General features: G+C 58.6%; 1 protein-coding gene across 1 annotated transcript in view; it reads left to right on the top strand.

The window, feature by feature from the left end:
• Window positions 1-18109, top strand: part of LOC140400193 (fermitin family homolog 3-like) — a 197912-nt gene extending 179803 nt beyond the window's left edge. The window contains exons 9-14 of the mRNA XM_072489661.1: window positions 786-907; window positions 3332-3438; window positions 5603-5824; window positions 10314-10438; window positions 12325-12466; window positions 17764-18109. Coding sequence (XP_072345762.1) covers window positions 786-907; window positions 3332-3438; window positions 5603-5824; window positions 10314-10438; window positions 12325-12466; window positions 17764-17943 — 898 coding nt within the window. The 3' untranslated portion in view covers window positions 17944-18109. The remainder of the gene's footprint in view (window positions 1-785; window positions 908-3331; window positions 3439-5602; window positions 5825-10313; window positions 10439-12324; window positions 12467-17763) is intronic.
• Window positions 18110-23876: the final 5767 nt, after the last annotated feature.

Genomic DNA, 23876 nt, shown 5'->3' with positions numbered 1-23876 from the left:
CAACCCTCCCTATCTCTGTAACCTCCTCCAGTCCCTACAACCCTCCCTATCTCTGTAACCTCCTCCAGCCCCTACAACCCTCCCTATCTCTGTAACCTCCTCCAGTCCCTACAACCCTCCCTATCTCTGTAACCTCCTCCAGCCCCTACATCCCTCCCTATCTCTGTAACCTCCTCCAGTCCCTACACCCCTCCCTATCTCTGTAACCTCCTCCAGCCCCTACAACCCTCCCTATCTCTGTAACCTCCTCCAGTCCCTACAACCCTCCCTATCTCTGTAACCTCCTCCAGCCCCTACAACCCTCCCTATCTCTGTAACCTCCTCCAGTCCCTACACCCCTCCCCATTTCTGTAACTTCCTCTAGCCTCTACGTATAATAATAACCTTTATTGTCACAAGTGGGCTTACATTACGCCGCAATGAAGTTACTGTGAAAATCCCCTCGTCGCCACATTCCGGCGCCTGTTCGGGGACACGGAGGGAGAATTCAGAATGTCCAATTCACCCAACAAGCACGTCTTTCGGGGCTTGTGGGAGGAAACCGGAGCGCCCGGAGGAAACCCACGCAATCACGGGGGGGAGAACGTGCAGACTCCGCACAGAACCCTGGCGCTGTGAAGCAACAGTGCTAACCACTGTGCTGCTGTGCTGCCGATCCCTATCTCTGTGGTCCGGTGGTTTCGGGGGGGGGGGGTTTGTGACAGGGCGGTGTGGACATGTCGGTGGATTTAACTATTTTTTTCCTCCCCCTCTCCCCCCCCCCCAACCCCCCTCTATTTCTACAGGCCCAAGAAGCTCACCCTGAAGGCCTACAAACAATATTGGTTCATATTCAAGGAGATGACCATCTCCTGCTACAAGAACCAGGAGGTCTTCGGAGAACCCATCCAGCAGATGAACCTGAAGGGTAAGGAATTGCCAAACGTCCCGGGGCCCGTTGGGTGGACGGTGGTGAGACCGTCTGCCACGGAGCGGGTGGTGGGGGGGGGGGGGGGGGGGGCACTGGGAGCAGGGGGGGGCGGAGTGGGGGGGGGGGTTTCGGAATGGGAAACAGGAGATCCCTGAGGGACAGGGTACCAAAAGCTCGGCTAAAGAGGTTGTGTTTAAGGAGAGAAATAGGGAGGGGGAGGGGTAGGAGGGAGAAGTGGGGGGGGAGAGGATGGGAGTGGGTGAGGGAGGGTGAGGGAGGGAGGGAGAGCGGGTGAGGGAGGGAGGGTGAGGGAGGGTGAGGCAGTTTCGGGGGGGGTGAGGGAGGGAGGGACAGCGGGTGAGGGAGGGAGGGGAGGGTGAGGCAGTTTCGGTAGGGTGAGGGAGGGAGGGAGAGCGGGTGAGGGAAGGAGGGAGAGCGGGTGAGGGTGAGGCAGGGTGGGGAGGGTGAGGCAGGGAGGGGAAGGGTGAGGGAGGGCGAGGGTAAAGAAGGGAGAATGGGTGAGGAAGGGTGGGGAGGGTGAAGGAGGGTGGGGAAGGGTGAGGGAGGGCGGGTGAGGGAGGGTGGGGAGAGTGATGGAGGGAGGGGAAGGGTCAGGGAGGCTGTGGGTAAAGGAGGGAGAGTGGGTGAGGGGGTGATGGAGGGAGAGCGGGTTAGGGAGGGTGAAGGAGGGTGAGGGAGGGTGGGGAAGGGTGAGGGAGGGAGGGTGGGGAGGGTGAAGGAGGGAGGGGAAGGGTGAGGGAGGGTGAGTGGGGGAGGGATGGGAGGGTGAAGGAGAGGGAGGGAGTGTGAGGGAGGGAGAGAGGGAGGGTGGGGAAGGGTGAAGGAGGGTGGGGGAGGGACGGAGGGTGGGGAGGGAATTCAACTCCTTGATCAGCTGGAATATCTGCTGGGCCTGAGCTGGAACCCAGGGCCTGGGCCTGAGCTGGAACCCGGGGCCTGGGCCTGAGCTGGAACCCAGGGCCTGGGCCTGACCTGGAGCCCGGGGCCTGGGCCTGAGCTGGAACCCGGGGGCCTGGGCCTGAGCTGGAACCCAGGGCCTGGGCCTGACCTGGAGCCCGGGGCCTGGGCCTGACCTGGAGCCCGGGGCCTGGGCCTGAGCTGGAACCCGGGGCCTGGGCCTGAGCTGGAACCCGGGGCCTGGGCCTGAGCTGGAACACGGGGCCTGGGCCTGAGCTGGAGCCCAGGGCCTGGGCCTGAGCTGGAGCCCGGGGCCTGGGCCTGAGCTGGAACCCGGGGCCTGGGCCTGAGCTGGAGCCCGGGGCCTGGGCCTGAGCTGGAACCCGGGGCCTGGGCCTGAGCTGGAACCCAGGGCCTGGGCCTGACCTGGAGCCCGGGGCCTGGGCCTGAGCTGGAACCCGGGGCCTGGGCGACAGGTTGATGGTGGCTGTCCTCGGGCGAGGGGAGACGGTCCCCAGCGGGAGTCGACTTGCCTCCCTTGAATCCGGTGCCCCTCCCTGGGCTTTGCCCTCTCGCTCGCTTCCCTCCTGATCCATGGGCGGAGCAGGAGCAGCTGACATTGCTGCCCCAATACCGGCATCTCTGCCCCAACACCGGAATCGCTGCCCCAACACCGGCATCGCTGCCCCAACACCGGCATCGCTGCCCCAACACCGGCATCGCTGCCCCAACACCGGCATCGCTGCCCCAACACCGAGATCTCTGCCCCAACACCGGCATCGCTGCCCCAACACCGGCATCGCTGCCCCAACACCGGCATCGCTGCCCCAACACCGGCATCGCTGCCCCAACACCGAGATCTCTGCCCCAACACCGGCATCGCTGCCCCAACACCGGCATCGCTGCCCCAACACCGGCATCGCTGCCCCAACACCGACATCGCTGCCCCAACACCGGCATCGCTGCCCCAACACCGGCATCGCTGCCCCAACACCGGCATCGCTGCCCCAACACCGACATCGCTGCCCCAACACCGACATCGCTGCCCCAACACCGACATCGCTGCCCCAACACCGACATCGCTGCCCCAACACCGACATCGCTGCCCCAACACCGACATCTCTGCCCCAACACCGGCATCGCTGCCCCAACACCGACATCGCTGCCCCAACACCGGCATCTCTGCCCCAACACCGACATCGCTGCCCCAACACCGGCATCGCTGCCCCAATACCGGCATCTCTGCCCCAACACCGGCATCTCTGCCCCAACACCGACATCGCTGCCCCAACACCGGCATCGCTGCCCCAACACCGGCATCGCTGCCCCAACACCGGCATCGCTGCCCCAACACCGGCATCGCTGCCCCAACACCGGCATCGCTGCCCCACATCGGCTCTCTGCCCCCCGCCCAGTGCCCATTGGGAGGACCACGCCGGCCATTTACCCCCCTCCCTCCGCCACGCCGGACTTTAACCCTCTCCCTCCCTCCTGTCCCCACAGGCTGCGAAGTGGCCCCTGACGTCAACATTGCCGCACAGAAATTCTGCATCAAGTTGCTGATCCCGGCGCCGGAAGGGATGAACGAGGTTATCCTGCGCTGTGAGAACGTGAGTCGGAACGCCACGCGGGTGGAAGGGGGTGGGGAGGAGCGGGATAGGTTGGGGGGCAGGAGGGGAGGGGGGGGGGGGCTGTATCTGCTATGCACAGTCACTGAGAAAATGTGTTGCCTCGAGCCGTTAGATCTGCATTTACCTGACGCCTTTAACTCAGGAAATTGGCCCCGAGGGGCTTCTCAGTGGGCGTCAATCAGACAGAATCTCACCCCCAGTCAGACTGGGAGTTGTTCGGGACAGGTAGCCAAAAACACGGTCAAAGAGACCGGTTTTAAAGATAGACTGTCATGTGGGAGTACCTTTAAGAAATGGGTGTTTATAAATGGGTGTGTATATAAGTATCTGTAGTGAGAGTACCTTTAAGAAATGGGTGTTTACTACTGCAGTGATGTCAGAGAGTGGGTGGAGCTGGGCTGTCTGTCAGCTTTTTACTTTCGCTTTAGGCTGTTTGCTGCAGGGTGTGTTTTAGTTTAGTTTAGTTTTCAGTGTTGGAGCTGAAGCCGGACAGAGCAGGTGTACTGCTGTTCTCTCTGCCATCAAAAGACTCTCTCTTGATCATTCGGTGAATTCAGAATTATAAACGTTCTCAGTAGTGACTTTAACCTGATGTGCTTCTGTTAAAAGGTGTTTCTTTTGTCTTCTGGATGTTGTTTGGGAAGTTATTAAGGATTACTTAGTGTTGTAGTCTTTGGGGGTTGTATTTGAATTGATGGTTGCTAAGATGTTCACTGTATGTTTTAAAAAGGTTAACTTGAGTTCATAGAATAAACATTGTTTTGTTTTAAAAACCACTGGTCCATTTCTGCTGTCCCACAACTGTAGAGTGGGCCGTGTGCTCCCCATACCACAGTCTAGTAAAAGTTGTGGGTCAGGGGAACTCCATGATACACTTTGGAGTTCTCTAAACCCTGGCCAATAACAAGACTGAAAGGGAGAGCGAGAGACACAGAGAGAGAGACAGAGAGAGAGAGACAGAGAGAGAGAAAGACCGAGAGAGAGACAGAGAGAGACAGAGGGAGAGAGAAACGGGGAGAGGAATTGAGGCGGCAAGGTTTTAGGGGCTGGAGGAGGTTACAGAGATAGGGAGAGTTGTAGGGGCTGGAGGAGGTTACAGAGATAGGGTGGGTTTTAGGGGCTGGAGGAGGTTACAGAGATAGGGAGGGGTGTAGGGGCTGGAGGAGGTTACAGAGATAGGGAGGGTTGTAGGGGCTGGAGGAGGTTACAGAGATAGGGAGGGGTTGTAGGGGCTGGAGGACGTTACAGAGATAGGGAGGGTTGTAGGGGCTGGAGGAGGTTACAGAGATAGGGAGGGTTGTAGGGACTGGAGGAGGTTACAGAGATAGGGAGAGTTGTCGGGGCTGGAGGAGGTTACACAGATAGGGAGGGTTGTAGGGGCTGGAGGAGGTTACAGAGACAGGGAGGGTTGTAGGGGATGGAGGAGGTTACAGAGATAGGGAGGGTTGTAGGGGCTGGAGGAGGTTACAGAGATAGGGAAGGTTGTAGGGGCTGGAGGAGGTTACAGAGATAGGGAGGGTTGTAGGGGCTGGAGGAGGCTACAGAGATAGGGAGGGATGTGAGGACTGGTTGGGTCTGGAATGTGCTGCCTCAGGCTGGGCTGGAGGGAGGTTGAATCGAGACTGGAGTGTTTTCTCTGACGGGAGAATGTGCAGGGTTGCTGGATAAGGTGGGGGCTGAGAGGATGAGCCGAATGTCCTCCTCCTGTACCGTTCTGACCATTCCTGCCAACGCCACCAGGGGGCAGTGAGAACCTCTGAATCCCACCCCAGTCCAGCCCTCTCCTGGCCGGCCACGGAACAGCAAGTGGGCTGGGGGTGGGCTCCCTCCTACTGGGCTGGGGTGAGGGGGCTGGCAATGGGGAGGGGGAAAGAGTTTAAAAACCTCCGCCTGGGTGGCGCAGCGCCTCCCCCCCCGGTGGGGCTGGAGGCTGATTCGGCTCTGACTGCGATGGCTTCGGCAGTCAAATAGCCAGCCGCCCTGTAATCCTGTAGGAGGAGCCCGAGGGGGGAATTTGAGGGGGACAATTGTTCTCCCACGAGAGGGCCAGGGGCGAGGGTGGGGCATGGTGAGGTGGCAGTGCCCACAGTTTGGGATCTGACTCTGTAGTGTCCGTCTGATGCCCAGTGTTTGTGTTGGACAGGAGGATCAGTACGCCAAGTGGATGGCCGCCTGTCGCCTGGCAGCGAAGAGTAAAACCATGGCGGACAGTTCGTACTCCAGCGAGGTGCAGAACATCCGCTCCTTTCTGCGATTACAGAACGCCAATCCCAGCTCCCAGCTGGCCTCTGACACCAACGCAGAGGACATCAACACCAAATCCCTCGTCTCCTTCAGATACCAGAAAAAGTACAAAATAAAGCAGGTGCGACACACCAACAAACCGCACAGCATTCACAGCGCACCGCACAGCACTCACAACACACCGCGCAGCACTCACAACACACCGCGCAGCACTCACAACACACCGCACAGCACTCACAGAGCACCGCATAGCACTCACAGCGCACCGCGCAGCACTCACAACACACCGCACAGCACTCACATCACACCGCGCAGCACTCACAACACACCGCACAGCACTCACAACTGTCCGCGCAGCACTCACAACACACCGCGCAGCACTCACAGCGCACCGCACAGCACTCACAGCGCACCGCGCAGCACTCACAACACACCGCACAGCACTCACATCACACCGCGCAGCACTCACAACACACCGCACAGCACTCACAACTGTCCGCGCAGCACTCACAACACACCGCGCAGCACTCACAGCGCACCGCACAGCACTCACAACACACCGCGCAGCATTCACAACACACCGCACAGCATTCACAGCGCACCGCACAGCACTCACAACACACCGCGCAGCACTCACAACACACCGCGCAGCACTCACAACACACCGCACTGCACTCACAGCGCACCGCACAGCACTCACAGCGCACCGCGCAGCACTCACAACACACCGCACAGCACTCACATCACACCGCGCAGCACTCACAACACACCGCACAGCACTCACAACTGTCCGCGCAGCACTCACAACACACCGCGCAGCACTCACAACACACCGCGCAGCATTCACAGCGCACCGCACAGCACTCACAACACACCGCGCAGCACTCACAACACACCGCGCAGCACTCACAACACACCGCACAGCACTCACAGCGCACCGCACAGCACTCACAGCGCACCGTGCAGCACTCACAACACACCGCACAGCACTCACAACTGTCCGCGCAGCACTCACAACACACCGCGCAGCACTCACAGCGCACCGCACAGCACTCACAACACACCGCGCAGCATTCACAACACACCGCACAGCACTCACAGCGCACCGCACAGCACTCACAACACACCGCGCAGCACTCACAACACACCGCGCAGCACTCACAACACACCGCACAGCACTCACAGCGCACCGCACAGCACTCACAGCGCACCGCGCAGCACTCACAACACACCGCACAGCACTCACATCACACCGCGCAGCACTCACAACACACCGCACAGCACTCACAACTGTCCGCGCAGCACTCACAACACACCGCGCAGCACTCACAACACACCGCGCAGCATTCACAGCGCACCACACAGCACTCACAACACACTGCGCAGCACTCACAACACACCGCGCAGCACTCACAACACACCGCGCAGCACTCATAGCACACCGCACAGCACTCACAACACACCGCACAGCACTCACAACACACCGCGCAGCACTCACAGCGCACCGCACAGCACTCACAACACACCGCGCAGCACTCACAACACACCGCACAGCACTCACAGCGCACCGCACAGCACTCACAACACACCGCACAGCACTCACAACACACCGCACAGCACTCACAACACACCGCACAGCACTCACAACACACCGCGCAGCACCCACAACACACCGCGCAGCACTCACAACACACCGTGCAGCACTCACAACACGCCGCGCAGCACTCACAGCGCACCGCGCAGCACTCAGAGCACACTGCGCAGCACTCACAACACACCGCGCAGCACTCACAACGCACCGCGCAGCACTCACAACGCACCGCGCAGCACTCACAGCGCACCGCTCAGCACTCACAACACACCGCACAGCACTCACAACACACTCGCTGACTCTCTCTTACACTCGCTGTCTCTCTCTCACACTCGCAGTCTCTCTCTCACACTCGCCGTCTCTCTCTCACACTCGCCGTCTCTCTCTCACACTAGCCATCTCTCTCACACTCGCCATCTCTCTCACACTCGCCAGCTCTCTCTCACACTCGCCGTCTCTCTCACACTCACCATCTCTCTCACACTCGCCATCTCTCTCTCACACTCGCCATCTCTCTCACACTCGCCATCTCTCTCACACTCACCAGCTCTCACTCACACTCGCTGTCTCTCTCACACTCGCCGTCTCTCTCTCACACTCGCTGACTCTCTCTCTCACACTCGCTGTCTCTCTCTCTCACACTCGCCGTTTCTCTCTCACACTCGCCGTCTCTCTCTCACACTCGCCGTCTCTCTCTCTCACACTCGCCATCTCTCTCACAGTCGCCATCTCTCTCACACTCGCCAGCTCTCTCACACTCGCCGTCTCTCTCACACTAGCCATCTCTCTCACACTCGCCATCTCTCTCACACTCGCCAGCTCTCTCTCACACTCGCCATCTTTCTCACACTCACCATCTCTCTCACACTCGCCGTCTCTCTCTCACACTCGCCATCTCTCTCACACTCGCCACCTCTCTCACACTCACCAGCTCTCTCACACTCGCCGTCTCTCTCACACTCGCCATCTCTCTCACACTCGCTGTCTCTCTCTCTCACACTCGCTGTCTCTCTCTCTCACACTTGGCGTCTCTCTCTCACACTCGCCTTCTCTCTCTCACACTCGCCGTCTCTCTCTCTCACACTCGCCGTCTCTCTCTCTCACACTCGCCGTCTCTCTCTCTCACACTCGCTGTCTCTCTCATACTCACCTTCCCTCTGTCACACTCACCATCTCCCCCTCACACTCGCCGTCGCCCCCTCACACTCGCCGTCTCTCTCTCACACTCACCGTCTCACTCTCACACTCGCCGTCACTCTCACACTTGCCATCTCACTCTCATACTTGCCATCTCTCTCTCACACTCGCCGTCTCTCTCTCTCACACTCGTTGTCTCTCTCTCACACTTACCGTCTCACTCTCACACTCGCCATCTCTCTCTCACACTCGCCGTCTCTCTCTCTCTCACACTCGCCGTCACTCTCTCACACTCGCCGTCACTCTCTCACACTCGCCGTCTCTCTCTCACACTCGCCATCTCTCTCACACTCGCCAGCTCTCTCTCACCCTCGCCGTCTCCCTCTCACACTCGCCGTCTCTCTCTCACACTCGCCGTCTCTCTCTCTCACACTCGCCGTCTCTCTCTCACACTCGCTGTCTCTCTCATACTCGCCTTCCCTCTGTCACACTCACCATCTCCCCCTCACACTCGCCGTCGCCCCCTCACTCTCGCCGTCGCCCCCTCACACTCGCCGTCTCTCTCTCACACTCGCCGTCTCTCTCACACTCGCCGTCTCACTCTCATACTCGCCGTCTCTCTCACACTCGCCGTCTCACTCTCACACTCGCTGTCTCTCTCTCTCACACTCACCGTCTCACTCTCACACTCGCCATCTCTCTCTCACACTCACCGTCTCTCTCTCACACTCGCCGTCTCACTCTCACACTCACCATCACTCTCTCACACTCACGGTCTCACTCTCATATTCGCCATCTCACTCTCACACTCGCTGTATCTCTCTCACACTCGCTGTCTCTCTCACACTCGCCGTCTCTCTCTCACACTCGCTATCTCTCTCTCTCACACTCGCCATCTCTCTCTCACACTCGCTGTCTCTCTCAAACACTCGCTGTCTCTCTCTCACACTCGCCGTCTCTCTCACACACTCGCTGTCTCTCTCTCTCACACTCGCTGTCTCTCTCTCTCACACTCGCTGTCTCTCTCTCTCACTCGCTGTCTCTCTCAAACACTCGCTGTCTCTCTCTCACACTCGCCTCATCTCTCAAACACTCGCCGTCTCTCTCTCACTCGCTGTCTCTCTCTCACACTCGCTGTCTCTCTCTCTCACACTCGCCGTCTTTCTCTCTCACTCGCTGTCTCTCTCAAACACTTGCTGTCTCTCTCTCACACTCGCCTAATCTCTCAAACACTCGCCGTCTCTCTCTCACACTCGCTGTCTCTCTCTCTCACACTCGCTGTCTCTCTCTCTCACACTCGCCATCTCTCTCTCTCATTCGCTGTCTCTCTCTCTCACACTCGCTGTCTCTCTCTCTCACACTCGCTGTCTCTCTCTCTCACACTCGCTGTCTCTCTCAAACACTCGCCGCCTCTCTCTCACACTCGCTGTCTCTCTCTCTCACACTCGCTGTCTCTCTCTCTCACAATCGCTGTCTCTCTCTCTCACACTCGCTGTCTCTCTCTCTCACACTCGCTGTCTCTCTCTCTCACACTCGCTGTCTCTCTCAAACACTCGCTGTCTCTCTCTCACACTCGCCGTCTCTCTCTCACAATCGCTGTCTCTCTCTCTCACACTCGCTGTCTCTCTCTCTCACATTCGCTGTCCTCACCTCACACTCGCCGTCTCCCCCTCACACTCGCTGTCTCTCTCTCATACTCACCTTCCCTCTGTCACACACGCCGTCTCCACCTCACACTCGCCGCCTCCCCCTCACACTCGCCGTCTCACTCTCACACTCGCTGTCTCTCTCTCTCTCACACTCACCGTCGTCCCCTCACACTCGCCGTCTCCCCCTCACACTCGCTGATCCGTGTAACGTTGTGATGTGTTCCCTCTGACAGTTAACCCCTCGTATTCTGGAGGCCTACCAGAACGTTGCCCAGCTCAGCCTGACGGAGACAAAGATGAAGTTCATTCAGGCGTGGCAGTCGCTCCCAGAATTCGGATTGTCTTACTTTGTTGTCAGGTAAACGGTCACAGCCAAATTGTGCACAGGAAGATCCCAGACACGGCCACGTGACAATGACCAGGACCCATCTGTCGTACAATTGACGCCGCGCTGTCCAGTTCCGGGACCGGTCCACAGGACCGGACAGATCCCGGGAACGCCGTCTGTCGGGATCAGACAGATCCCGGGAACGCCGTCTATCGGGATCGGATAGATCCCGGGAACGCCGTCTGTCGGGATCGGACAGATCCCGGGAATGCCGTCTGTCGGGATCGGATAGATCCCGGGAACGCCGTCTGTCGGGATCGGACAGATCCCGGGAATGCCGTCTATCGGATCGTACAGATCCCGTGAATGCCGTCTATCGGGATCGGACAGATCCCAGGAATGCCGTCTGTCGGGATCGGACAGATCCCGGGAACGCCGTCTGTCGGGATCAGACAGATCCCGGGAACGCCGTCTATCGGGATCGGATAGATCCCGGGAACGCCGTCTGTTGGGATCGGACAGATCCCGGGAATGCCGTCTGTTGGGATCGGACAGATCCCGGGAATGCCGTCTGTCGGGATCGGATAGATCCCGGGAACGCCGTCTGTCGGGATCGGACAGATCCCGGGAACGCCGTCTGTCGGGATCAGACAGATCCCGGGAACGCCGTCTATCGGGATCGGATAGATCCCGGGAACGCCGTCTGTTGGGATCGGACAGATCCCGGGAATGCCGTCTGTCGGGATCGGATAGATCCCGGGAACGCCGTCTGTCGGGTTCGGACAGATCCCGGGAACGCCGTCTATCGGATCGTACAGATCCCGTGAATGCCGTCTATCGGGATCGGACAGATCCCAGGAATGCCGTCTGTCGGGATCGGACAGATCCCGGGAACGCCGTCTGTCGGGATCGGACAGATCCCGGGAACGCCGTCTATCAGGACCGTGCCGATTCCAGGAACGCCATCTATCGGAACCGGACAGATCCCGGGAACGCCGTCTATCGGATCGGACAGATCCTGGGAATGCCGTCTATCGGGATCGGACAGATCCTGGGAATGCGTCTATCGGGATCGGACAGATCCCGGGAACGCGGTCTGTCTGGATCGGACAGATCCCGGGAATGCCATCTATCGGGAATGGGCAGATCCCGGGAATGCTGTCTATCAGGACCGGGCCGATTCCGGGAACGCCGTCTCTCGGGACCGTACAGATTCCGGGAGCGCCAACTATTGGATCGGACAGATCCCAGGAATGCCGTCTATCGGGATCAGACAAATCCCGGGAACGCCATCTATCGGGATCGGACAGATCCCGGGAACGCCGTCTATCGGGATCGGACAGATCCCGGGAATGCCGTCTGTCAGGACCGGACAGATCCCAGAGATGCTGTCTATCGGGACTGGACAGATCCTGGGAACGCTGTCTGTCAGGACCGGACAGATCCCGGGAACGCCGTCTGTCGGGTACGGACAAATCACGGAAACGCCGTCTGTCGGGTCTTGACTGATCCCATGAATGCCGTCTGTCGGGTCCGGACAAATCCCGGGAATGCTGTCTGTCGGGACTGGGCAGATCCCGGGAATGCTGTCTGTCGGGTTCGGACAGGTCCCTGGAACGCCGTCTGTCGACTGGGCAGATCCCGGGAACGCCATCTGTCGGGTCCGGACAGATCCTGGGAACGCCGTCTGTCGGGACTGGGCAGATCCCGGGAACGCCGTCTGTCGGGACTGGGCAGATCCCGGGAACGCCGTCTGTCGGGTCCGGACAGGTCCCGGGAACGCCGTCTGTCAGGACTGGGCAGAGACCGGGAACGCCGTCTGTCGGGACTGGGCAGATCCCGGGAATGTCGTCTGTCGGGTGCATGTGGGTCCCCCTCCTGGTTATGGATTTGTGAAGCTGTGTTTCTCTGAACAGGTTTAAGGGCCAGAGGAAAGATGAGGTTCTGGGTATCGCCCCGAACCGCCTGATCCGCATCGACCTCGGTGTCGGCGATATGGTGAAGATGTGGAGATTCAACACCATGAGGCAGTGGAACGTCAACTGGGACATCCGGCAGGTACGGAGCGCGGCGGGACTGTGCCCTGAGGGGGGTGGGGGCCTACCTCGGGAGGAGAATCAAATAATAACACAGCCTTCAGTACTGACCCTCTGACAGTGCGGCACTCCCTCAGTACGGACCCTCTGACAGTGCGGCACTCCCTCAGTACTGACCCTCTGACAGTGCAGCACTCCCTCAGTACTGACCCTCTGACAGTGCGGCACTCCCTCAGTACTGACCCTCTGACAGTGCGGCACTCCCTCAGTACTGACCCTCTGACAGTGCAGCACTCCCTCAGTACTGACCCCCTGACAGTGCGGCACTCCCTCAGTACTGACCCTCTGACAGTGCGGCACTCCCTCAGTACTGACCCTCTGACAGTGCGGCACTCCCTCAGTACTGACCCTCTGACAGTGCGGCACTCCCTCAGTACTGACCCTCTGACAGTGCGGCGCTCCCTCAGTACTGACCCTCTGACAGTGCAGCACTCCCTCAGTACTGACCCTCTGACAGTGCGGCACTCCCTCAGTACTGACCCTCTGACAGTGCGGCACTCCCTCAGTACTGACCCTCGAACAGTGCGGCACTCCCTCAGTACTGACCCTCTGACAGTGCGGCACTCCCTCAGTACTGACCCTCTGACAGTGCGGCACTCCCTCAGTACTGACCCTCTGACAGTGCGGCACTCCCTCAGTACTGACCCTCTGACAGTGCGGCGCTCCCTCAGTACTGACCCTCTGACAGTGCAGCACTCCCTCAGTACTGACCCTCTGACAGTGCGGCGCTCCCTCAGTACTGACACTCTGACAGTGCGGCACTCCCTCAGTACTGACCCTCTGACAGTGCGGCACTCCCTCAGTACTGACCCTCTGACAGTGCAGCACTCCCTCAGTACTGACCCTCTGACAGTGCAGCACCCCCTCAGTACTGAACCTCTGACAGTGCGGCTCTCCCTCAGTACTGACCCTCTGACAGTGCGGCACTCCCTCAGTACTGACCCTCTGACAGTGCGGCTCTCCCTCAGTACTGACCCTCTGACAGTGCAGCACTCCCTCAGTACTGACCATCTGACAGTGCGGCACTCCCTCAGTACTGACCCTCTGACAGTGCGGCGCTCCCTCAGTACTGACCCTCTGACAGTGCGGCACTCCCTCAGTACTGACCATCTGACAGTGCGGCACTCCCTCAGTACTGACCCTCTGACAGTGCGGCGCTCCCTCAGTACTGACCCTCTGACAGTGCGGCACTCCCTCAGTACTGACCCTCTGACAGTGCAGCACTCCCTCAGTACTGACCCTCTGACAGTGCGGCACTCCCTCAGTACTGACCCTCTGACAGTGCGGCACTCCCTCAGTACTGACCCTCTGACAGTGCGGCACTCCCTCAGTGCTGACCCTCTGACAGTGCGGCTCTCCCTCAGTGCTGACCCTCTGACAGTGCGGCTCTCCCTCAGTGCTGATCCTCTGACAGTGCGGCACTCCCTCAGTACTGACCCTCTGACAGTGCGGCACTCCCTCAACACTGACCCTCTGACAGTGCGGCACTCCCTCAGTACTGACCCTCTGACAGTGCAGCACTCCCTCAGCACTGATCCTCTGACAGTGCGGCACTCCCTCAGCACTGACCCTCTGACAGTGCGGCACTCCCTCAGTACTGACCCTCTGACAGTGCGGCACTCCCTCAGTACTGACCCTCTGACAGTGCAGCACTCCCTCAGTACTGACCCTCTGACAGTGCAGCACTCCCTCAGTACTACCCTCTGACAGTGCAGCACTCCCTCAGTACTGACCCTCTGACAGTGCTGCACTCCCTCAGTACTGACCCTCTGACAGTGCGGAACTCCCTCAGAACTGACCCTCTGACAGTGCGGCACTCCCTCAGTACTGACCCTCTGACAGTGTGGCGCTCCCTCAGTACTGACCCTCTGACAGTGCAGCACTCCCTCAGTACTGACCCTCTGACAGTGCAGCACTCCCTCAGTACTGACCCTCTGACAGTGCGGCACTCCCTCAGTACTGACCCTCTGACAGTGCGGCACTCCCTCAGTACTGACCCTCTGACAGTGCAGCACTCCCTCAATACTAACCCTCTCACAGTGCGGCACTCCCTCAGTTCTGACCCCCTGACAGTGCGGCACTCCCTCAGTACTGACCCTCTGACAGTGTGGCACTCCCTCAGTACTGACCCTCTGACAGTGCAGCACTCCTTCAGCACTGACCCTCTGACAGTGCGGCACTCCCTCAGTACTGACCCTCTGACAGTGCGCCGCTCCCTCAGTACTGACCCTCTGACAGTGTGTCACACCCTCAGTTCTGACCCTCTGACAGTGCGGCACTCCCTCAGTACTGACCTTCTGACAGTGCAGCGCTCCCTCAGTACTGACCCTCTGACAGTGCAGCGCTCCCTCAGTACTGACCCTCTGACAGTGCAGCGCTCCCTCAGTACTGACCCGCTGACAGTGCGGCACTCCCTCAGCACTGACCCTCTGACAGTGCAGCGCTCCCTCAGTACTGACCCTCTGACAGTGCAGCGCTCCCTCAGTACTGACCCTCTGACAGTGCAGCGCTCCCTCAGTACTGACCCGCTGACAGTGCGGCACTCCCTCAGTACTGACCCTCTGACAGTGCGGCACTCCCTCAGTGCTGACCCTCTGACAGTGCGGCGCTCCCTCAGTACTGACCCTCTGACAGTGCGGCACTCCCTCAACACTGACCCTCTGACAGTGCGGCGCTCCCTCAGTACTGACCCTCTGACAGTGCGGCACTCCCTCAGTACTGACCCTCTGACAGTGCGGCACTCCCTCAACACTGACCCTCTGACAGTGCGGCACTCCCTCAGTACTGACTCTCTGACAGTGCGGCACTCCCTCAATACTGACCCTCTGACAGTGCGGCACTCCCTCAGCACTGACCCTCTGACAGTGCGGCACTCCCTCAGCACTGACCCTCTGACAGTGCGGCACTCCCTCAGCACTGACCCTCTGACAGTGCGGCACTCCCTCAGTACTGACCCTCTGACAGTGCGGCACTCCCTCAGCACGGACCCTCTGACAGTGCGGCACTCCCTCAGCACTGACCCTCTGACAGTGCGGCACTCCCTCAGCACTCACCCTCTGACAGTGAGGCACTCCCTCAGCACTGACCCTCTGACAGTGCGGCACTCCCTCAGTACTGACCCTCTGAGAGTGCGGCACTCCCTCAGTGCTGACCCTCTGACAGTGCGGCACTCCCTCAGCACTGACCCTCTGACAGTGCGGCACTCCCTCAGCACTGACCCTCTGACAGTGCGGCACTCCCTCAGCACTGACCCTCTGACAGTGCGGCACTCCCTCAGCACTGACCCTCTGACAGTGCGGCACTCCCTCAGTCCTGACCCTCTGACAGTGCTGCACTCCCTCAGTACTGACCCTCTGACAGTGCGGCACTCCCTCAGAACTGACCCTCTGACAGTGCGGCACTCCCTCAGTACTGACCCTCTGACAGTGTGGCGCTCCCTCAGTACTGACCCTCTGACAGTGCGGCACTCCCTCAGTACTGGCCCTCTGACAGTGCGGCACTTCCTCAGTACTGACCCTCTGACAGTGCAGCACTCCCTCAGTACTGACCCTCTGACAGTGCTGCACTCCCTCAGTACTGACCCTCTGACAGTGCAGCACTCCCTCAGTACTGACCCTCTGACAGAGCGGCACTCCCTCAGTACTGACCCTCTGACAGTGCAGCACTCCCTCAGTACTGACCCTCTGACAGTGCCGCACTCCCTCAGTACTGACCCTCTGACAGTGCAGCACTACCTCAGCACTGACCCTCTGACAGTGCGGCACTCCCTCAGTACTGACCCTCTGACAGTGCGGCACTCCCTCAGCACTGACCCTCTGACAGTGCGGCACTCCCTCAGCACTGACCCTCTGACAGTGCGGCACTCCCTCAGCACTAACCCTCTGACAGTGCGGCACTCCCTCAGCACTGACCCTCTGACAGTGCGGCACTCCCTCAGTACTGACCCTCTGACAGTGCTGCACTCCCTCAGTACTGACCCTCTGACAGTGCGGAACTCCCTCAGAACTGACCCTCTGACAGTGCGGCACTCCCTCAGTACTGACCCTCTGACAGTGTGGCGCTCCCTCAGTACTGACCCTCTGACAGTGCCGCACTCCCTCAGTACTGACCCTCTGACAGTGCAGCACTCCCTCAGTACTGACCCTCTGACAGTGCAGCACTCCCTCAGTACTACCCTCTGACAGTGCAGCACTCCCTCAGTACTGACCCTCTGACAGAGCGGCACTCCCTCAGTACTGACCATCTGACAGTGCGGCACTCCCTCAGTACTGACCCTCTGACAGTGCGGCACTCCCTCAGTACTGACCCTCTGACAGTGCGGCACTCCCTCAGTACTGACCGTCTGACAGTGCGGCGCTCCCTCAGTACTGACCCTCCTAGTGTTCAGTTTCCTAATGCACTGCCTGATGTGGTTGACTACAGAAGCTCAAACAGGAGGAGGCCCATTCAGCCCCCTCCTCGGGCCTGTTACACAGGAACAGGAGGAGGCCCATTCAGCCCCCTCCTCGAGCCTGTTACACAGGAACAGGAGGAGGCCCGTTCAGCCCCCTCCTCGAGCCTGTTACACAGGAACAGGAGGAGGCCCGTTCAGCCCCCTCCTCGAGCCTGTTACACAGGAACAGGAGGAGGCCCATTCAGCCCCCTCCTCGAGCCTGTTACACAGGAACAGGAGGAGGCCCATTCAGCCCCCTCCTCGAGCCTGTTACACAGGAACAGGAGGAGGCCCATTCAGCCCCCTCCTCGAGCCTGTTACACAGGAACAGGAGGAGGCCCATTCAGCCCCCTCCTCGAGCCTGTTACACAGGAACAGGAGGAGGCCCATTCAGCCCCTCGAGCCTGTTACACAGGAACAGGAGGAGGCCCCATTCAGCCCCGTCCTCGAGCCTGTTACACAGGAACAGGAGGAGGCCCATTCAGCCCCCTCCTCGAGCCTGTTACACAGGAACAGGAGGAGGCCCATTCAGCCCCTCGAGCCTGTTACACAGGAACAGGAGGAGGTCCATTCAGCGAATAGGGAAGGAAATCTGCCGTCCTTACCCTGGTCTGGCCTACATTTAACTCCAGACCCCACGGCAACATGGCTGACTGTTAAATGACCCCGGGGATGGGCGATAGATGCTGACCCAGTCAGCGACGCCCACATCCCATCTCCCACCCCTCTGGTTACCCGCCCCCCCACCCCGCGCCGACTGGGACGTTGGTTTGTGGGAGTCTCGCTGACGCTCTCTGCGGTGTTTTCTTTCCATTTTGCGTTGGCAGGTGGCGATAGAATTTGACGAGAACATCAACATCGCCTTCAGCTGCGTGACGGCAGATTGCAAGATCGTCCACGAGTACATTGGGGGCTACATCTTCCTGTCCACGCGGGGGAAGGAGCACAGCGAGACCCTGAACGAGGAACTCTTTCACAAACTGACCGGGGGCCACGAGGCTCTCTGAGTGCTGTCGCTGCTCGCACGGCCCACAGGGGGGGGGTTCCCCCCCAACGCCCACCCCCCCCCCCCCCCCCCCCCCGCCCGAGGTTCAACGCTAGCTGAATTAATCTCGCTATCCCGGCATACCCAACGTGACGGTCTGAGAGGAGCGGGTCTGCATCTAGATTAATGTCTCTCACAGGGGGCAGTCCCCAACTCGGCAAGCAGGTACTGTCGCTCAGCTATTAAACTCCGCTCCCTCTCGCCTTGTTGGCCCCAATTCCCCCGTCAAACCGCCGTCTGGGGTTCACCTTGTCTTTCCCTCTCCTTCCCCACTCTCTCCTTCACTCTCTCGCCCTTCAACCGTCTCTTACTGTCACTCCACTCTGTCTCCCTCCGCCTCCCTCTCCCCCTCCGTCCCTCTCCCTCCCTCCGTCTCTCTCTCTCTCTCTCCCTCGCTACCCCTCTCTCTCTCTCTCCCACTCCGTCTGTCTGTCTCCCTCCCTCTCTCTACCCCTCTCTCCCTCTCTCTCTTTCATCTTTGCCTTCCTCTGTCTGTCTCTCTCTCTGTCACACCCTCTCTCTCTCTCGCTCACTCACTCCGTCTGTCTGTCTCCCTCTCTCTCTCTACCCCTCTCTCCCTCTCTCTCTTTCATCTTTGCCTCCCTCTGTCTGTCTCTCTCTGTCACACCCTCTCTCTCTCTCGCTCACTCACTCCGTCTGTCTGTCTCCCTCTCTCTCTCTACCCCTCTCTCCCTCTCTCTCTTTCATCTTTGCCTCCCTCTGTCTGTCTCTCTCTCTCTGTCACACCCTCTCTCTCGCTCACTCACTCCGTCTGTCTGTCTGTCTCCCTCCCTCTCTCTACCCCTCTCTCCCTCTCATCTTTTTCTCCCTCTGGGTCTCTCTCTCTCACTCCTCCCTCACACTCTTCCCTCTCGTTCCTCTCTTTCGCTCCTCGCATTCTCTGTCTGTCTGTCTCTCCCTGCCTCTCTCTATCTCTGTCTCTCTCTCTGTCTCTCTCTCTCTTTCTGTCTCTCTCCCTGACTCTCCGCCTCTCTCTCTCTCCCAGAAGGAAAAAAATCACTTTGAACCAGGATTCATATATCCCCGTTTTATTGTCTTTTTCCTTCTCTCTCTCTCTCTCTCTCTCTCCTCTCCCTCTCTCTCTCCCTCTCCCCCCCTCTCTCTCTCTCTCTCTCCCTCTCTCTCTCCCTCTCCCCCTCTCTCTCTCGCTGTCTCTCTCTCTCTCTGTCTCTCTCTCTCTCTCTCTCTCTCTCTCGTTGTCTCTCTCTCTCTGTCTCCCTCTCCCCCTCTCTCTCTCGCTGTCTCTCTCTGTCTCCCTCTCACCCTCTCCTCTCTCTCTCCTCTCCCTCTCTCTCCCCCTCTCTCTCGTTCTCTCTTTCTCTCTCTATCTCTATCTCTCCTCTCTCCCTCTCTCCCCCCTCTCTCTCTCTATCTCTCCTCTCTCCCCCTCTCTCTCCCCTCTCTCTCTCTCTCTCTCTGTCTCTCTCCTCTCTCCCCTCTCCCCCCCCCTCTCTCTCTCTCTCTCTATCTCTCCTCTCTCCCTCTCTCTCCCCCTCTCTCTCTCTCTATATTTCCTCTCTCCCTGTCACTCCCCCCCTCTCTCTCTCTCTATCTCTCCTCTCTCCCCCTCTCTCTCCCCCCTCTTTCTCTCTCTCTCTATCTCTATCTCTCCTCTCTCCCCCTCTCTCTCCCCCCCTCTCTCTCTCTCTCTATCTCTATCACTCATCTCTCCCCCTCTCTCTCCCCCTCTCTCTCTCTATCTCTCCCCCTCTCTCTCCCCCCCCTCTCTCTCTCAATCTCTCTCTATCTCTCCGCCCCCCTCTCTCACCTCTCACCCCCCCCCTCTCTCTCTCCTCTCTCCCCGTCTCTCTTCCCCCTCTCTTCCCCCTCTCTCTCTCCTCTCTCTCGCCCCCTCCCTCTCTCTATCTCTCCTCTCTCCCCCTCTCTATCTCTCCTCTCTCCCCCTCTCTCTCCCCCCCTCTCTCTCTCCCCCTCCCTCTCTCTCTCTCTCCTCTCTCCCCGTCTCTCTTCCCCCTCTCTCTCTCTCTATCTCAGGCACCCAGCGAGCGACTGCTCTCTGACAACCAGCTCCCAGTGACCAAGCCTCCGATCCGCCCAGCCAACCCGTCCTTCCCCCCTCACAAAGATTCCTCCACGAGATCTCAATCCCAATGGCAACGGCAAGCAACAATCCCCCGGATTGGGGAGGGGCTGCAAGGAGGCTCGGAGACCGCAGGAGCAGGAACGTCGGGGAATATTCCAGGATCGTTTGCGAAGAGAGTCCAAGGAATCCGGAGAATCATTTCGACTCCGGTTCCCTCCATCGCTGGGGAGATGTAGCTATCGGCTGGAACAGATGGAAAATCGTCTCACTTTGTGAGTGAGATCAAAGGGCCCAGTGAGCGCGGGGTCAAATAATGCAGAGAGTACACTCCCACTGTCCACAATCCCAATGGACCCAAACCCCTTCCCGTTCACTCCCACTGTCCACAATCCCAATGGACCCAAACCCCTTCCCGTTCACTCCCATTGTCCACAATCCCAATGGACCCAAACCCCTTCCCGTTCACTCCCACTGTCCACAATCCCAATGGACCCAAACCCCTTCCCGTTCACTCCCACTGTCCACAATCCCAATGGACCCAAACCCCTTCCCGTTCACTCCCACTGTCCACAATCCCAATGGTCCCAAACCCCTTCCCGTTCACTCCCACTGTCCACAATCCCAATGGACCCAAACCCCTTCCCGTTCACTCCCACTGTCCACAATCCCAATGGTCCCAAACCCCTTCCCGTTCACTCCCACTGTCCACAATCCCAATGGACCCAAACCCCTTCCCGTTCACTCCCACTGTCCACAATCCCAATGGACCCAAACCCCTTCCCGTTCACTCCCACTGTCCACAATCCCAATGGACCCAAACCCCTTCCCGTTCACTCCCACTGTCCACAATTCCAATGGACCCAAACCCCTTCCCGTTCACTCCCACTGTCCACAATCCCAATGGACCCAAACCCCTTCCCGTTCACTCCCACTGTCCACAATCCCGATGGGCCCAAACCCCTTCCCGGTCTCTCCCACTGTGCACAATCCCAATGGACACAAACCCCTTCCCGTTCACTCCCACTGTCCACAATCCCAATGGTCCCAAACCCCTTCCCGTTCACTCCCACTGTCCACAATCCCAATGGTCCCAAACCCCTTCCCGTTCACTCCCACTGTCCACAATCCCAATGGACCCAAACCCCTTCCCGTTCACTCCCTGTCAACAATCCCAATGGACCCAAACCCCTTCCCGGTCACTCCCACTGTCCACAATCCCAATGGACCCAACCCCCTTCCCGTTCACTCCCACTGTCCACTATCCCAATGGACCCAAACCCCTTCCCGTTCACTCCCACTGTCCACAATCCCAATGGACCCAAACCCCTTCCCGTTCACTCCCACTGTCCACAATCCCAATGGACCCAAACCCCTTCCCGTTCACTCCCACTGTGCACAATCCCAATGGACCCAAACCCCTTCCCGTTCACTCCCACTGTCCACAATCCCAATGGACCCAAACCCCTTCCCATTCACTCCCACTGTCCACAATCCCAATGGTCCCAAACCCCTTCCCGTTCACTCCCACTGTCCACAATCCCAATGGACCCAAACCCCTTCCCGTTCACTCCCACTCTACACAATCCCAATGGACCCAAACCCCTTCCCGTTCTCTCCCACTGTCCACAATCCCAATGGACCCAAACCCCTTCCCGTTCTCTCCCACTGTCCACAATCCCAATGGACCCAAACCCCTTCCCGTTCACTCCCACTCTACACAATCCCAATGGACCCAAACCCCTTCCCGTTCACTCCCACTGTCCACAATCCCAATGGACCCAAACCCCTTCCCGTTCACTCCCACTGTCCACAATCCCAATGGACCCAAACCCCTTCCCGTTCACTCCCACTGTCCACAATCGCGATGGACCCAAACCCCTTCCCGTTCACTCCCACTGTCCACAATCCCAATGGACCCAAACCCCTTCCCGTTCACTCCCACTGTCCACAATCCCAGTGGACCCAAACCCCTTATTGGCAACTCTCATATTGAAAGAAACAGCAGCTGACAGGGTGTGTGGACGGACTGCTTCGAGGGGCCGGTTATACATACTCTGTACAAGCGGGTCAGGTTGTAAATGCTGGGTGATATAGAGGGAGAACATTCTGATGCCATTGCTGAATTTAATACCCACAGTAACAGGTCCACACACAAGGTTGTAAAGGCTGGGTGATATAGAGGGAGAACATTCTGATGCCATTGCTGAATTTAACACCCACAGTAACAGGTCCACACACAAGGTACTGAAGCAGTTATTGTTTTTTAAATGTATTTTTTATGACTGAAACTAACCTGTTGTATATACAATAAAATATTTGGGGTTTTTTTGCCTCTCAGTCTTTGAGTTTATTTTGTCTCGGAAAGGTATACCCACCCCACCCCAATTTTCTGTAATCTCCTCCAGCCCCTACAACCCTCCCTATCTCTGTAACCTCCTCCAGCCCCTACAACCCTCCCTATCTCTGTAACCTCCTCCAGCCCCGACAACCCTCCCTATCTCTGTAACCTCCTCCAGTCCCTACATCCCTCCCTATCTCTGTAACCTCTTCCAGTCCCTACAACCCTCCCTATCTCTGTAACCTCCTCCAGCCCCGACAACCCTCCCTATCTCTGTAACCTCTTCCAGTCCCTACAACCCTCCCTATCTCTGTAACCTCCTCCAGTCCCTACAACCCTCCCTATCTCTGTAACCTCCTCCAGCCCCTACAACCCTCCCTATCTCTGTAACCTCCTCCAGCCCCTACAACCCTCCCTATCTCTGTAACCTCTTCCAGTCCCTACAACCCTCCCTATCTCTGTAATCTCTTCCAGTCCCTACAACCCTCCCTATCTCTGTAACCTCTTCTAGTCCCTACAACCCTCCCTATCTCTGTAACCTCCTCGAGCCCCTACAACCCTCCCTATCTCTGTAACCTCTTCCAGTCCCTACAACTCTCCCTATCTCTGTAACCTCCTCGAGCCCCTACAACCCTCCCTATCTCTGTAACCTCTTCCAGTCCCTACAACCCTCCCTATCTCTGTAACCTCCTCCAGCCCCTACACCCCTCCCTACCTCTGTAACCTCCTCCAGCCCCTACACCCCTCCCTAACTCTGTAACCTCCTCCAGTCCCTACAACCCTCCCTATCTCTATAACCTCCTCCAGCCCCTACAACCCTCCCTGTCTCTGTAACCTCCTCCAGCCCCTACAACCCTCCCTATCTCTGTAACCTTCTCCAGTCCCTACAACCCTCCCTATCTCTGTAAACTCCTCAAGTCCCTACAACCCTCCCTGTCTCTGTAACCTCCTCCATTCCCTAACACCCTCCCTCTCTCTGTAACCTCCTCCATTCCCTACAACCCTCCCTATTTCTGTAACCGCCTCCAGCTCCTACAATGCTCCCTATCTCTGTAGCTTCCTCCAGCCTCTACAAACCTCCCTATCTCTGTAACCTCCTCCATTCCCTACAATCCTCCCTATCTCTGTAACCTCCTCCATTCCCTACAACTCTCCCTATCTCTGTAACCTCCTCCAGCCCCTACACCCCGCCCTATCTCTGTAACCTCCTCCAGCCCCTACACCCCTCCCTAACTCTGTAACCTCCTCCAGCCCCTACATCCCTCCCTGTCTCTGTAACCTTCTCCAGTCCCTACAACCCTCCCGATCTCTGTAACCTCCTCTATTCCCTACAACCCTCCCTACCTCTGTAACCTCCTCCATTCCCTACATCCCTCCCTATCTCTGTAACCTCCTCCAGCCCCTACAACCCTCCCTATCTCTGTACCTCCTCCAGCCCCTACAAATGTCCCTATCTCTGTAACCTCCTCCATTCCCTACATCCCTCCCTATC

This window comes from Scyliorhinus torazame, chromosome 24, assembly GCF_047496885.1.
Source record: "Scyliorhinus torazame isolate Kashiwa2021f chromosome 24, sScyTor2.1, whole genome shotgun sequence".
Classification (NCBI taxonomy): domain Eukaryota; kingdom Metazoa; phylum Chordata; class Chondrichthyes; order Carcharhiniformes; family Scyliorhinidae; genus Scyliorhinus; species Scyliorhinus torazame.
The sequence above is the reverse complement of the archived record's forward strand: the minus strand, read 5'-3'. Positions and strand labels throughout refer to the sequence as shown.